Consider the following 14,855-nt stretch of genomic DNA (forward strand, 5'->3'; position numbering starts at 1 on the left):
AAAAACTTCAATATGTTAACTCCTATTGATGATAGAGGCCACTGGCTCCTGTTTAAAAAATTCAGGAAATGTGCATGGCCGGATACTTCTCCCCAGCAAGGTTTGGGGAAGCATTATGAACGAACTTAATACCCTCTCCCATGTCAATTAAACTAGTCACGAATGAAAAGATACGGGGATTATTTGGGTGGGTCCTTTAGATCCGAAATTTTCTTTTTTTCCTTTTTTTTTTGGGAGATGGAGTCTCGCTCTGTTGCCCAGGGTGGAGTGCGGTGGCACAATCTCAGCTCACTGCAACCTCCGCCTCCTGGGATCAAGCAATTCTCCTGCCTCAGCCCCCCAAGTAGCTGGGACTACAGGCGCATGCTGCCACGCCCAGCTAGTTTTTTGTATTTTAGTAGAGATAGGGTTTCACCATGTTGCCCAGGCTGGTCTTGAACTCCTGAACTCAGGCAATTTGCCCACTTTGGCCTCCCAAAGTGCTAGGATTATAGGCATGAGCCACCGCGCCCGGCAGATCTGAAATTTTCAAAGAATTCAAGCATTATGGCTTTGGCTAAAAAGCAATTCATTTATTATTTATTTAGATATGAGATCTCATTCTGTCACCTAGGCTGGAGTGCAGAGGTACAATCTTGGCTCCTGTAGCCTCAATCTCCTAGGCTCAAGGAATTCTCCTGCCTCAGCCTCCTGAGTAGCTGAGACTACAGGCACATGCTACCATGCCTGGCTAATTTTTTATGTATTTTTTGTAGACACGGATCTCATTATATTGTCCAGCCTAGTCTCAAACTCCTGGGCTCAAATGATCCTCTCACCTTGGCCTCCCAAAATGCTGGGATTATAGGCATGAGCCACTGCATCCAGCCCAGATATTTTAAATGTATATTTATATATAATCTTTTTAAAAACCCATACATGCTAACATTCTATGCACATTTCTGCATTTTGCATTTTCACTCATACATCTGGAAGATATTTCTATATCAGTACATATAATTAAAAAAAAAAATCTCATTTTTTAAACAGCTGCAAATAATTCTAGCAAATGAATGCATAATTGATCTAACTAATCTCCTGTGGATAGACATTTAATAATTGTTTGCTACTGGAGTCAGTGCTGCCTTTATACATATGCCTTCATGTACACGTGCATTTATATATGCAAGATACATTTATAGAAGTGGAAGTGCTAGGATTACATTTATAAAATGTATCAACCTTTTAAAAGTACATGCATCAAAATGTTTGATACATTTTTAAATGACAATTATTGCCAAATTGCTCTGTATCATGTCTGTGTGTGACAATTTACAATCCTGCTAATGATGTATAAAACCATTTGATTCTGTACACCCTTAATGAAACAGTGTGTTCCTTACACTTTTTATGTGTGCCCAACTCTTAGGTCACAGTGGGGTTTCAATATGATCTTAATTTACATTTATCTTTTTATGAGACACGTTGAGAATCTTATCATAGGAACTATTTGTATTTCCTTTTCTGAGAACTATCTGTTCATGACATTTGCCATTATTTTTTCTTGGGCTTGTTATTCTTTTTGTTCTTGATTAATATCTGGTGGGATATTTATTCCTACTTTTTTTTTCATTTGGACTGTTGAATTAGCTTGTCTACTTCTAAAAAAATTCTACTTTCATTGGGCTAAGTTACATTTATGGTTTAATTAAGAAAAACTGACATTTCAATGTCTCTTCCTGTATGAGAACAGGGCATATCTTTCCATTAATTCAAGACATAAAGTGGGTTTAAACAGGTACATTTTTAAAAGATGGCTACTTGTGGAGTCCAAATTGAGAAGGGCAAGAACGAAAGCAGGAAGACCAATTAAGTGGTCCTGCAGTGGCCCAGGAAAGAGATGATAGCGCTTAGGCTAGGGTTGGGGGTGGATAGATTTGAGATCTGTCCTGGAGGAAGCACCAATTAAACTTTCTCATGGATTGGATATGGGAGTAAGACCAAGGGAAGAATAAGGATGATGCCTAGGTTTTCAACTTGAGCCATTGAGGGACTAGTGATGCTGTGAGATACAGGAGACAGAAAGAGATCCTAGAAGAAGGCTTGCTTAGAAGCAAAGTCCCCAAGCCTCAAACTCCAGGGAGGCTGCCCACGGAAGCTCTTTCAGTGGAGACACAACCAACTGGAATCAATCAACTGGAATCACAACCAACCAGGGCCTTCATTAACCCATGTGGTACCTTGGTGTGAATTTAAAAATGGTGGCTTTTCTGGGAAGACAGAGGCCCAAAGGTACACTCGGCAAGGAGTATGCGAGTTGAGTTTTAGCCCCTACTTAGTCTCTTGACTGGGAGCTCCTGTGCTATGAGCAACCTGCAGGACCAGACCTGGAAGCCTTGGAACTAACCTCTGACTGGGGCATCTGAGTCATCCACTCCTATACAGTATTACCCTGCTCCTTAAACTTACCCCAAAATGGCCCCTGACTCTAGTGTTCTGCTACTCAGCTAGATCCTCACCTCTACCTGTTTAGAGATCTGCCAGTTACAGTGAATCTGACTGCTGCCTGCTTACGCATTTCGGCAGTTGCCTTGCCTCTCCTAAACCTTGAATATGGTGCATAGAATAAAATATAAGCCTTAAGTCATCTTGGTTACCATAAATCTCAGAATGATGCTTTTTCGATACTTATGCAATTCCTATTGCCCAATTTGAAAATGTCCTGGTTCATTTGAAAACAGTCCAGTTAGCTGCATAGAGCAGCAAGCTGTAAATTGTATCTGAAAGACCACTGGCTTCAAACCATTGGGATTCTGAGTCATCTGTTTGGTGGTCTGACTTTGATCCCAGCCTCCAGCCTCTGGGTCCCCCTGGTCTAGGTGACACCTCTCCAAACAGTGTTGAGCTTACTCCTCAAAGGCAGAGGACAGAAGCGGATTCTGAAAAACTCTGCGTTCAGTCTGACATTCCCTGTTCTTTTCCCGCACCTTCCCCATGAAATAGCAGACTCGAAAATAAAATTTACTCATGCCCTCATGACTGACTGACTACCCCCAACCCAGGGGGTTCTCCCGTCCTTAATCTCCTCCATTTTAGTTATACCATGGGGACTTCAGGTGGGCTGCAGGAGTAGATGCTGGCCCACATTTCCATCAGTCCTTGCTAGGGACAGTGTTACACTGCTTGGTAATTGATAAATCCCCACTCTGGGTGCACAGTCCCCTCTCCCCAACTGAGCTAAGATGTGGGCTATTGATGCTTTCATGCCCAGCCCAACCATGAATCAGTTGACTTCCAGTCAATCATTCCTCCTCGTACCCACCAGGAACAACACTAACAACTGAGGCAAGAATGCAAAGCCACAACCTAAAAGAAAACAGACACATTGTTCCATCTGATCTACTGACAGCTAACACAGTCACTCCATGGAGTACACAGGAGATTCGCAGGCTGCTGCCAGGGCTCATTCTGTTCTTGTCTTTCCTATGACTTTGCTCAGGATTCCATTATCAGCAACTTCACCCTCCAGCTCTCTCCATCCTCCTATGAAAGCCTCAGGGACATAGAAATAAGCTTGTCTTCGTAAAATGTGCCAGGATCTCCGTCTTAGATAAAAGACGACTATGAGAAAAGAAATTATTTCATTCCACTATGTTCCATTTGATTTCTGCTTTCAAGCAATAAACCACCATGGCTTGAGATGCTTCTAGTGTTTCATGGAGAATTGGGACTATTTCCCCAACATGCCCTGCTCTTCATTCCTCTTTGCTTCTTCCCTTTTTGACTCCTTGGACCCGAGGGGCGACCATGAGTGGCGAAATTTCTGACCAGCTAGAATACCAGGCAGGTGCAGGCTCTTGAAGCACCAAGACTGGCTCAAGAGATTGTAAATGGATCAGTCAAGTGCATGCACCACTGATGGCCAGTCAGGAGAGCTTCCATTTGTTAAAAATATAAAGGACATTCCTATCATCAAGCATCACAATTAGGCAATCTCAAAGAAAACAATATTAGCTCTACTTGGCCTATGTTACATGCTCTAAGAAGTATTTTAGAAAAGTTTTTTTTTCTTTTAACATAAATTTATTGAAGGATCAAACGTGTTCTCTTTCTTGGTCTCTTTAGCTCGTAAAGTCGTTTTGGGGACTTCGTGAATCTGGCAAATAAAACAAAACACCAATGAAACGCTGAGAAATGATTATTTCCCTTATGTATTTTAGCGGCCTCCAGGCAGACCTGATAAATATTCAGCGAGTGATTAGCTGGTGCATCCCCACCTGCGTCCTTTGCATAGCCATGCCCGCTACTCTTTCACAGGCAGTTTTACTTGGTAAGTTACAAACGTACTGGCTGCACTCTGCACCTGACAGTATTGCAGTAATTAGCTTGGGATGCAAAATGATTTCTAAATTAAGGTCCTGGACTTGTAAAATCAAGAAAGCCTGATAATCAACATCGTCGCTCTGCTGGCCAATGAATAACGGGATAAATACCTAAGACAAGTCCTTTAACCATCCCACGTGGTGATAAATGCCCGACGTACAAATTAAAAGTCTCTACCACACGCAGGTGAAATACGGTATAGGTCAAGAAGAGAAGGTAGGGGAAAGGGTCAATGCTTAATTATTTAAAAATCGCTCTCTTCCTCCTGTAGGAAGGTCTAGGGGCTGGGTCTTTTAGGGCACAAGTGATGAAAGTGACATTTTGGCCAGGTGAAACCTCAAGCTGGTACAGGCTGCTAAAACACGGGCGTCGTGCCCTGGAGACACCGGGGGTCCTGAGGATGGGGAAGGGGCTCCCTGCTGCGGGTGCTGAGGGGTTAGGAGGTGAGCACCGGGCGGGAGGCTCCGGGGCAGGGGCTGCGCGTGGAGCCCACTCCCGGACGCGGGCTCCTCTCGGCCCGGCACGGGTGGCGCAGGACTCCGAGCCCGTCGACAAGAGGGAGAGCGGGAGTGGGAGAAGGAAGACCGGGAGAGGAGGAGGCCGGGCGGCAAGAGCGGAAGAAGAGGAGGAGAACTGAGGCGGAGGAGGGCGAGAGGGAGGAGAGCCGGGCGCAGGAAGGGGAGGAAAGAAAAAGGCGGCGGAGGAGCGCGGACCCGCCACTCCCGGCCTCCTCCCCCGCATCCCCACTCGGGCCGGCCCTCCCCCGGCCGCCGCCGCCGCCTCCCCTTGCCCAGTCTTCCCAGCACCGCAAGCACTCGCTACCTCCTCCGCACTCGGCCCGGCCCGCTCAGCGCCGCCGCCGCACCCTCGCCGCACCCCCGCGCGCGCCCGGCCCGCGCGCCCCCGCCGCTCGTCCTCGCGGCCTCGCGCTCGGGGCATGCGCGGTGGGCGGTGCCGCTCCGGGCCGCCTCTGCCGCCGCGAGTAGGAAGCGCGAGCGCCGGGCACCGGGCTGTCAGTGAGCCTGGGGCCAGCGGGCGAGCCAGCGGCTCCGGCTCCCGCTCCCGCTCCGCGCAGCACCGGCCCGACTCTCCCCGGCCCCCGCCGCGCCCCCTCGCCGCGACCTCGGCCACCGGCCCGCGCCCCGCGCCCGGGGTCGCCCCGAGCCCGCACCTCTCCCCCGCCGCCCCCGCCCACCCGGCCCTCCGCGGCCGTAGCTCCCCGGCGGAGGCAAGAGGTGGTTGGGGGGGACCATGGCTGACGTTTTCCCGGGCAACGACTCCACGGCGTCTCAGGACGTGGCCAACCGCTTCGCCCGCAAAGGGGCGCTGAGGCAGAAGAACGTGCACGAGGTGAAGGACCACAAATTCATCGCGCGCTTCTTCAAGCAGCCCACCTTCTGCAGCCACTGCACCGACTTCATCTGGTAGGTGCCGGGCCGGGCACTCCTGCCCCGCTCCTCCCCGCCTCCGAGTCCCGGCACCCGGCGCTCCGGCGCGTCCGCCCCGGGGCTGGCTCACTCCGAGAACTTGGAACCGGCGGGAGTCCGAACTCTTCGCCCGGAGTGACACGCGCGCCCGGCCCTGACACCGGCGGGCAGGACTCCCGGGACGTCGCCGTCCCGCCACACACACCCCCTGGCGCGAGAGGGAGGCTGGCCCCGTGCGGTGGCGAAGGGGATCCCTGTCCGGGCCGTGCCCCTCACCTCCCCGGGCGCGCCCACCCGCACGCACCCAGCGGAGCGGCCGCTCGCCGGGGTGTGAGCGCAGGAGACAGGGGAGGAGGAGAGGCCCTAGGGGGCAAAGGTTCCCGGAGAAACGCGCCCCGGAGTAACGGGGGAGCGGCGGCGATTGCGCTGCGCGCGGTCCAAGTTGCTGGCGAGCCAGGCTGGGCGCGTTCGGGGTGGGGGGGGGGTTGTGTTTGTGCTTCCCATCGGGCTGGACTGCGCTGGAATCTTGGGCCCCTGCCTACTGTAGGCTGCATCTACTGGGCACGGAGAGACTGACTTTTCTGAGTGAGCAGAGAGAGAGAGAGCAAACTGTTGAAAGCTTGCAGTGGGGGAGGGGGAGCTCTAGCAGGCAAATGGCACAAGGGCAGAGGGACTCATTTAAAATAGACCCTGTCGGCCAGGCGCGGTGGCTCACGCCTGTAATCCCAGCACTTTGGGAGGCCGAGGCAGGCGGATCACCTAAGGTCAGTAGTTCGAGACCAGCCTGGCAAACATGGTGAAACCCCGTCTACTAAAAATACAAGATTAGCCGGGCGTGGTGGCACACGCCTGTAATCCTAGCTACTCGGGAGGCTGAGACGGGAGACTCGCTTGAACCCGGGAGGCGGAGGCTGCAGTGAGCCGAGATCGGGCCACTGCACTCCAGCCTGGGTGAGACAGAGCGAGATTCCGTCTCAAAAAAAATGAAATAGACCCTGTCAACTCGAGATTAGACCTGTAACCCTGTTGATGAGGGCAGAGGCCTTATTTAAGAAAAATAATATAAGGGCCAGAGGTCAGAGATCAGGTAATCGCCAATGAATCCAGGCATTCTTAACTCGGAGGGTCCCTGGGGGCTTATGGAGAATCGATACATAGAAGGGCTTCAGGGGTCTCTGAACCCTGTAAAACTGAGTGAAATTGTGTTTGTGAATCTTTTTCCTGGTGAGAGAATTACAGCTTTCATCTGATCCTCAAAAGGTGTGTGACCCTTCTTCCCAGATCCCCGTCACCACACAAAAGTTTTGAAAGCTGGAACTAAGGGAGCTCTAGGTCCTCTAGTTAGAGCAGCAGTAGTTTGGTTTTTCTTTTAAGTTGCCCGACGTCCTGACTCTTCTACCTCTTCTTTGTGGTGTAGGAAGTTCCCGGCAAGACAGAGCTATGGCTAGGGCTTCTTAGCTCCCTCTCCTTCTAGGCCAGGGGGAGCTGCACAGGGTGGCAGTCACGGAGTGAATCCTGCCACCAGCCAGCTGTGTGGCACAGGTATCTTGGGCCACTAGGGTGAACATAGTATGGATGGCTCTGTCGGAATCCATCACACCTGGGGAAAAACATCCCAAAGGGCAGGTCCCATGATCGTGGTGCGAATAAGGTGTTTAATTTTTCCTTTCCTTTTTAGACATCTGCTCCCAAGTACACTTTTATGAAAAGCACAGCCACCTCTATGAGTGATTTCCACTGTCTAGTCAGCATATGAAGCGACTGTGCTCAAAGGAGTAGGTAGTCGTAGATAAGGCTATTTAAAATAAAAATTTCGGAGCATCAGGGCAAAGAGAATATTGCATTTGGTTAAGAGGAGGTGGTCAGCTGTGAGAGTCCATTAAAAGGGAACAGACTGCTGGTGACTTTTGCAGGAAGTAGGAGAGTTAGAAAGGGACTTGCAGCATACTGAGGCTAGCTATTGTCTTTCCACTATCAGTTGCCCTTGAAGGATCAGCCCCTGGTGAGCTGAAGAGGCGCTCAGGTCACCACCAGTATTGTGAAGTGGAAAATGCCCCCCTGAGTATCCCTGCAGCACTCTGCATTTAATTGTAAACCAACCAATTGGAAGTCCCAGGAAACCATCCACGGGGATTGTCTTTTTCAGTTTGCTTTCATTATTGCTTCTACGGGGTCCTTGATTTACAAGTTTATTTCAATATTAAATCACTGATATTTTTAAGTGAAATGTTTAGAGTTAGATATGGTTTTTAGTAGGGGGGATGACTCTAAGTTAATTTTAAAAGTATGTGAAATACTTTGTACATTAAACATTCTATGTGAAGCAAGAGATTATGACTCTCAACCTTCCGAAGAAATTTTAATGCAGTTCATTCTAGTAGAACAATACCTGCAATTGAACGTCCATGTCAGGGTTCTCTGCTTACAGAGTAAATTCTCTAAAGTCATTTACAAGAACAAAATAGCCTCCCTATGTGCTTTGAATGCTATTGGTTCTCAGTAGAAATTAGATCATGGTCATCTCAGATGCAAACAATAGGAATGATATTTTCTAAGATCTGGTTTCTTAAGCCAACATTAAATGTTAAAAGTGATGCCGTTTGGCAATTTCTAGACATGTAATATTTTAAACAAAAAGAAGCCACTTTGTTGTCTTTAGGGAGATAAAAACAATTTTCATTTGGTCTTCAGGAACAAAATAAGCAACTTCCTTTTAAAATTTTAACCATAAACTGTTTTGTTACTTGAATATTGTGTTGTAGCCAACAAGTTTGAATATACAGTCATGTTCTTGTCTTGAAATTTTAGTATTGGTAACATAGTATAAAAATTGGAGAAAAGGTTGATACATTGAAATAGTTCAGTGATCCTTTATAGGCAAGATTTTTTCCCCCCCAAGGTTGAATTTACACAGTAATCTGACTAGATATTTAGGTATGTTTTTTTCTATTAAATCATTGGGTTTCACGTACAAACCTTTAGTGGTAGAGTACTTGGTCACATAACTTGTTTAAAATATGCTATCCAACAGAAAATATGTTAAGATATTTTGTTCTTGTTTTTGTTTTTTAGGGGGTTTGGGAAACAAGGCTTCCAGTGCCAAGGTAAGCTACCACTTTTGGTTTTATTTTCAAGCACAACATGAAATAAGCATTCCAAACAAGAACATTATTTCCAGTCATATTTTCTTTCCAATAAAAAAATGTTATTTAGATAATTTTGAAATATGAGGGCTGTAAATTTGGGCCTTAAAAAATAATTGGGGCCTACTAATCTACATATACAGCTGCCTTTTTCTCATTGGAAAAAAAAAAAAAAGCCTTTCTGTAATTTTATTTTTTGCCGAGAACATTCTTGTCAGAAACTGCTGTCTTTGTGTGGGTGTTGAGAAAAAAATGGAATCACTTTGTATTCAAGTGGCTTCTCTTCCTTGTTCTTCCTCTTTGTTTTTATTCTTCATTGCTTTTACTTATGTATTGAGTTGGACTCACTGCAACTAATTTTAGGCCGTATTTCATTCTAGTAAGGGTTTGTTTTGTTTAGAATACCAGTTGTCATCGAGAACAAAGTTTGCATGTTTTAAAGTTTTGTTGATGATTTGATGACTGATTTCTATGGTATGACTATGTAGCATGCTTTCCTTTCAGCTTACATATCTGACAACACGTGATACCAGCCATCACATACAGAAAGAAATCCATTTGCTTCACCCTCTAATCTGTAATTGCATTTCACACACATCGAATATCTAACTTTTTGTACTCTCCATTCTAATTGTTTGACTTTTCCTTTTTGAAGAAACCCACTTTAGAGCTTGTGAAGGCATCACAGTCTCATTAGCTAACTTTTCTGGCTCTCCTGCTCATTGTCTATATTGTGTTTATTTAGTTCTGGTTCCATTTCCCATCTGGGCATAGATTTATTATTAGGGCAAACAGAAAGTACATTCTAGCCTGGAAAATATTATCCTAACACTGTTTAATATTAAGTGCATTAGAGAGAAAGGCACTGTGTACTTTCTTACAACTTTGAGATTGTGCTAGTAAATTGGTTGCCTTTTAAAAACTAGTTCAAATTTGTGAACTTGTTCCTTATATACATTTTCTAAACATATTTTAGATGGGAGTATTTTATGGTATGATTATTCATTTAATATTCTACCTTCCTTTCTCCAAGATGTGCTTAAAACCCCTACTGAGTGTATCATTTTCAGAGTTACATTTGAAAATCAAGGGATATTCCTTTTAAAAAGAGAAGAAAGAGAAAGAGGTGTTATACCAGTCTCTACAAAAGATGAAAGGAAAATGTAGCTCTTTCTAGTTCTCAAAGTTGTGGGCCTGAACTTTATAGGTGAGATTTGAGCCTAGGCTTGAACATGACTTTAGGGAGTTTAAAGATGTAAGGTTCTGGGCCAATGTGATTGACATCTGTTATTTTTGGTGATATTTTTCGTTTGGGTGGGGACTTACATAAATCTATAAGAAAATTTTTGTACTGAATCTTCTCCATACTGCTTGTCTGGGAGAAAGTGGTTGTCTTGTTCTAAAACTTTTACCATTTTCTGCATAAATAAAAAATAAGGTTGATTAGAATAAGGTTGGTTCCTCTTAGACCCGCTCATCTGAGCAGATTTTGTGGAAATCACAGTGGCCGTATTACTAGGCTCCAGGGGGTTTTGCGTGATTTCCCCCAGAGCATCTCTTGAACTTTTAGTGGATTAGCAGATTAATAGTTTCATGGCAACATAACTCCGTTTTACCTAAATTATAAAAGTGAAACCCATAAAAATTTTAAACTGTATAAAATAAAAAGTGAAATTGCGTATGCTTCTCTTTTCCCTCCTCCAGGGATAACTTCTGTTTGAGACAACCATTCGTTCACTCACTCACACATACTTAGTTTTTAAAAGGAGATCAAAATTTTATACGACTTTGCAACTTGCTCTTTTCACTCAGCAGTAGATGGTGGATATTATTCCACATCAAAGCATCAGTTCTGCCTTACTCTGCTTAGTGGCTGCATGTGTGGATGTATCCAATTTATTCACCCATTCCTCTATCAAGGGGTATTTTGTAATTCCTTCTTACTAGTACAAATACCTTTGTCAAGAGCATTATTGGACACTAGTATAGGTATTTCTACAATAGATAGCCAGAAGTGTGTATGTGTGCATCTTACATTTTAACGGGTACTGCTAAATTGCTCTTCAAGAGTTCCAGTGCACATTTTTTTTGTATTAATGGGACTTCCTCTTCATTTTTACCAGTGAAGATATCGGGTAATATACATCTTTTACATTTTTTACCAATCTGGTAGGTGAAAAGGGGCCCCTCTTTTAGATTTCCATCTCCTGCATTATGGGTGAGCTTGAACTTTTTTTTTCAAATGTGTTTTAGCCATTTGTGTTGTGTGAATTGCCTTACTCTACCTAATATTTGAAACTCTGGATTTACAAACCAGACAAATTAGAGAAGTGACTATGTGCTTTCTATATAGTTCTTTGCTTTGGTGAAGAATTTAACCTCAGATCTCTTTAAATAATGAATTACCCTAGTGCGTTTACAAATTACAGTTCACAGAGACCTTTTCCAATAGTATACATTTATTTGTAACATGCTGTCTGCTTGTTATGTTTTGTTTACTGTGTCTCATCTGTATTTGACTTCTAGTAGGCATATGCTAGTCCATTGTATTTTATTGTTTGTTGTAACTTAAGAAGGATATGTTACCTCAGGATGATGCTTTTAATCCCACAAATATAGTTACCCAGCATTTTCTGTTTTGACTCCTACCGCAAAATTAATCTTTCTATTAACATCTGACTGTCGTAGAGTGAAGTTTTCTTTTAATGCTCTCTAATTTTGTTTTTTTTTTTTTTCCTTGGTTTTGTTTGATAGAACATCATTCTTCTGCAGGAGAATAACTCATTCTCGTTCATACCTTTGGCAACACACTCTCTGGAAATGACAACTGGAGTTTGAAACTGCTTTTCGTATTCCTCATACATCAGATTATTTTTACCCGATGAGGCAGTGCTTTCTGTCCACTAGTATGTAGTATGTTGCTTTGGTTAGTAGGTAAAATATCTGCAGCAAGCATAGTTTTTCTTTTTTTAACTAGAGGGGTGTGTATGCTCCCAGTGACTCACATATTCATGCAGTAAGTAATATAGCTTTAGATCCAAAATATTTATCTTCATTTTACTTAGTAAATGGTGAGTAGGTATTTGAAGACTAAAGAAATAAGTGAGTTTTAGTCCTTAAAACTGGGTTCGTAATTTATGCCATTTAGAGAATGGCATCTTACAAGCATGTGAAGTACTAAAGTTATTTCTACTTTCATTTATGTTGTATCTTGGGGAAGGGAAGGGCGTTTCTCTGGAGAGACTTATTGGCTTATTCTCATGTTCCCTTCATGGACTCTGTGCCATTCTTCTTTATATTGCAATATAGGTATACAATCCTGAAAACTGATATTACCAGGGCAAGTAACACAGGATCCCGTTGTCAGAATTTGCTGCCTGAAACGGTGAAACCAAGGGCCATTCTTCTGGGGAGGAGAAAGATGAGTGTGTAGTAGATTTCCAACTGGGAAATACTTTTCTTAAGATCCTCAGAGATAAAGACAAGCGTGTTCCTTCGCAGCTCTGAAGTGACCCTTTTTACATGACTTGGAGTTGCCTTCTTATTTTTGGTTGAATGTTTTTTTGCTTGATGTACCCCTAGCACTCATTTCATCTCCATAAAACTAGCAGAGATCTAGTCCTTGCCCACTTTTTTTTTTCCCCCGTCAGAGAAAGGAGAAGAAGACAGGAAGTAGATTTGTGTGGTATGGACATTGATGAAGTTGAGTTTCAAGTCTGGAAGGTCTGTTTCCAGTTGGTAGTTTCTGTCTTGCACTGGCTACTTCCAAAGTCAGTCATCAGAGAACAGAGCGATCCACTGTACTGCTCAAATGCACTCTTTCTCTGGGGCAGTGGAGCTGAAACAGTGTTATCCACTGCTTTCAGTACTGGAAAAGGGAAAGAGCCAACTCGATTTTTTTCCCCCTCCTTAGGCGGAGCAACACCCATGCACTTCTCTAATTACAGTGGTAGAAACAGCCTCTCAAAATGTGACCTGCCTATTTCAAATGCCAAACAGTTAACATAGTTTGTTTCATCTGCCTAACCTCCACTTGTTTTCTCTAATTTTTTTTTTTTTTTTGCTATTCTTTGTCTTTTAATATCACAAATGAAAATGTGCTACAAACCTAGGCTCTTTGATGAGGTGAAGATACTCAAGAGACAGCGTGAGAATTAAGCTCTGTCAGTAACCATGACCAACAGGAGCCTGTTGTCCCTGAATGATCGTCACTGGATTTTGAGGGGTCTGCTGGGAAAGAATTCACATTTTTGTGCTTTCAATGATGCTACTAAAGTTGTTTTGAATCTTGAGTCATTTCCCTGCTAAGAACATAACACATATTGTACTTCATCTGTGACTTCAACTGAAGCTCTGCATTTTTCAGTGTTAAGGGTTAAAAAATCAGCTACTCTTCCCCTTTGATATTTTGTTTTGAAGGCCTGTTTCAGAGAAGGTATTTGCATTGGCTCATCTGAGCAGGGTGGTGATTTCTATTCCTTCTGTAAGAATGAAAGTTGGTGTTTAAGGGAAGAAAAAAAAGAATGAGTCTCCTCTTGGCTGTGTGAGCTGAGGGATTCCAGAAAACAAGACTACTTAAGGAAGGTGGCCTTTAAACAGAAAGGGGGCAGTAGCGATTGAGTCACCAGCCTTTCAGAAAAGGGATGCGCAGTTGTCCTCATCCGCCACGGTGTTCTGAGAGCTGAGTTGTATGGACACCAAGTACCAGGAGATAGGAGACTGAGGTACAAGTTGGGTGGAACCATGAGGTAGGCCAGATTGAGCAGAGGATCTGTCCTCCCTATGGCCAACTTGAGCAGAGGATCTGTCCTCCCTATGTACTGCATTGACCGCTGCTTGCACTGTGTGGCCTCTGGCTGCCCGCTGGTTTTCAAAGTTAGTGCCAGGGTTTTCCACTATTCTGTCTTCAGGAGGGGTTCAGCCCTTGGTACCTCAGTTTTGATTGGTTACCCATCCCCAAATTGTAAGTTATGTTAATTAGAGGTAAACTCTTGGAGGTTTAGTTCCAAAAAGATAGAATGCATGGAAGACTGAGTATAATTTGAAACCTAGAGTTTTTGTAGTAATGCCAGGTCAAAGCATTATCTCAGTCTCAAAGATGAAATGGTCAGTAACGCCTGAATTACAGAGAAAAGTGGTGGAGGTGGACAGTTAGAACTGCCTTTCTGTGGTTTGGTGCAGTGGCTCATGCCTGTTATCCCAGCACTTTGGAAGGTTGAGGCAGTTGAATTGCTTGAGCCCAGAACTTTAAGACCAGCCCGGGCAACGTGGCAAAACCCCATCGCTACAAAAAATAGAAAAAGTAGCTGGGCATGGTGGTGCAGCACCCGTGGTCTCAACTACTTGGGAAGCTGAGGTGGGAGGATCACTTGAGCCTGGGAGGTCGAGGATGCAATGAGGTGTGATCGTGCCACTGCATTCCAGCCTGGGCGACAGAGTGAGAGCCTGTCTCAAAAAACAAAACCAAACAACAACAAAAAATGCTATTTTTCTTTTCAACAGTGTTTTTCCTCCGTAAAACTGCATTAATACTTAGAAGTAGGGATGCTTAGATAAAACTAGTGTTGAGTATTCCCATTTGGTGCTATATACTTGTTATAAAATGATTTCTGATTAATGACTTTCTGAATTGCTACTTTTACTTTATACGGTAAGTGAAAGTGTTTCGTTAATTTATTCACACATCAATCCTACCCCCGCCACCAGAAGCTGGGGTTGTAGCATATGGAGAGGCTATTTATCTTCATAGGTCGTGAAAGCCGAATAAATGTTTACTTTTGCAGATAAATCTGATGTTTGAGTTTCCTTTTCTTTATATTATTTTATTTTTTTGAGATGGAGTCTCGCTCTTGTCTCCCAGGCTGGGGTGCAATGGTGCAACTTTGGCTCACTGCAACCTCTGCCTCCTGGGTTCAAGCAATTC

At 44.3% G+C, this 14,855-nt stretch overlaps 2 protein-coding genes across 6 annotated transcripts in view; one reads left to right on the forward strand and one right to left on the reverse strand.

Annotated features, from left to right (window-relative positions):
- APOH (apolipoprotein H) overlaps positions 1-5,247 on the reverse strand; it is a 90,717-nt gene extending 85,470 nt beyond the window's left edge. For both annotated transcript variants that reach the window (XM_063798093.1, XM_063798092.1), the window contains exon 1: positions 5,185-5,247. The gene's annotated coding sequence lies outside the window, so the exon portion shown is untranslated. The remainder of the gene's footprint in view (positions 1-5,184) is intronic.
- An 86-nt stretch (positions 5,248-5,333) lies between these two features.
- Positions 5,334-14,855, forward strand: part of PRKCA (protein kinase C alpha) — a 500,752-nt gene continuing 491,230 nt past the window's right edge. For all 4 annotated transcript variants that reach the window (XR_008540341.2, XR_008540342.2, XM_009433095.5 and 1 more), the window contains exons 1-2: positions 5,334-5,786; positions 8,862-8,893. Coding sequence is in view for 2 of the 4 variants with exons in the window: in XM_009433095.5 (XP_009431370.1) it covers positions 5,614-5,786; positions 8,862-8,893 (205 nt within the window). In the remaining 2 variants the exon portion in view is untranslated. The remainder of the gene's footprint in view (positions 5,787-8,861; positions 8,894-14,855) is intronic.

Source organism: Pan troglodytes, chromosome 19, assembly GCF_028858775.2.
Source record: "Pan troglodytes isolate AG18354 chromosome 19, NHGRI_mPanTro3-v2.0_pri, whole genome shotgun sequence".
Lineage (NCBI taxonomy): Eukaryota > Metazoa > Chordata > Mammalia > Primates > Hominidae > Pan > Pan troglodytes.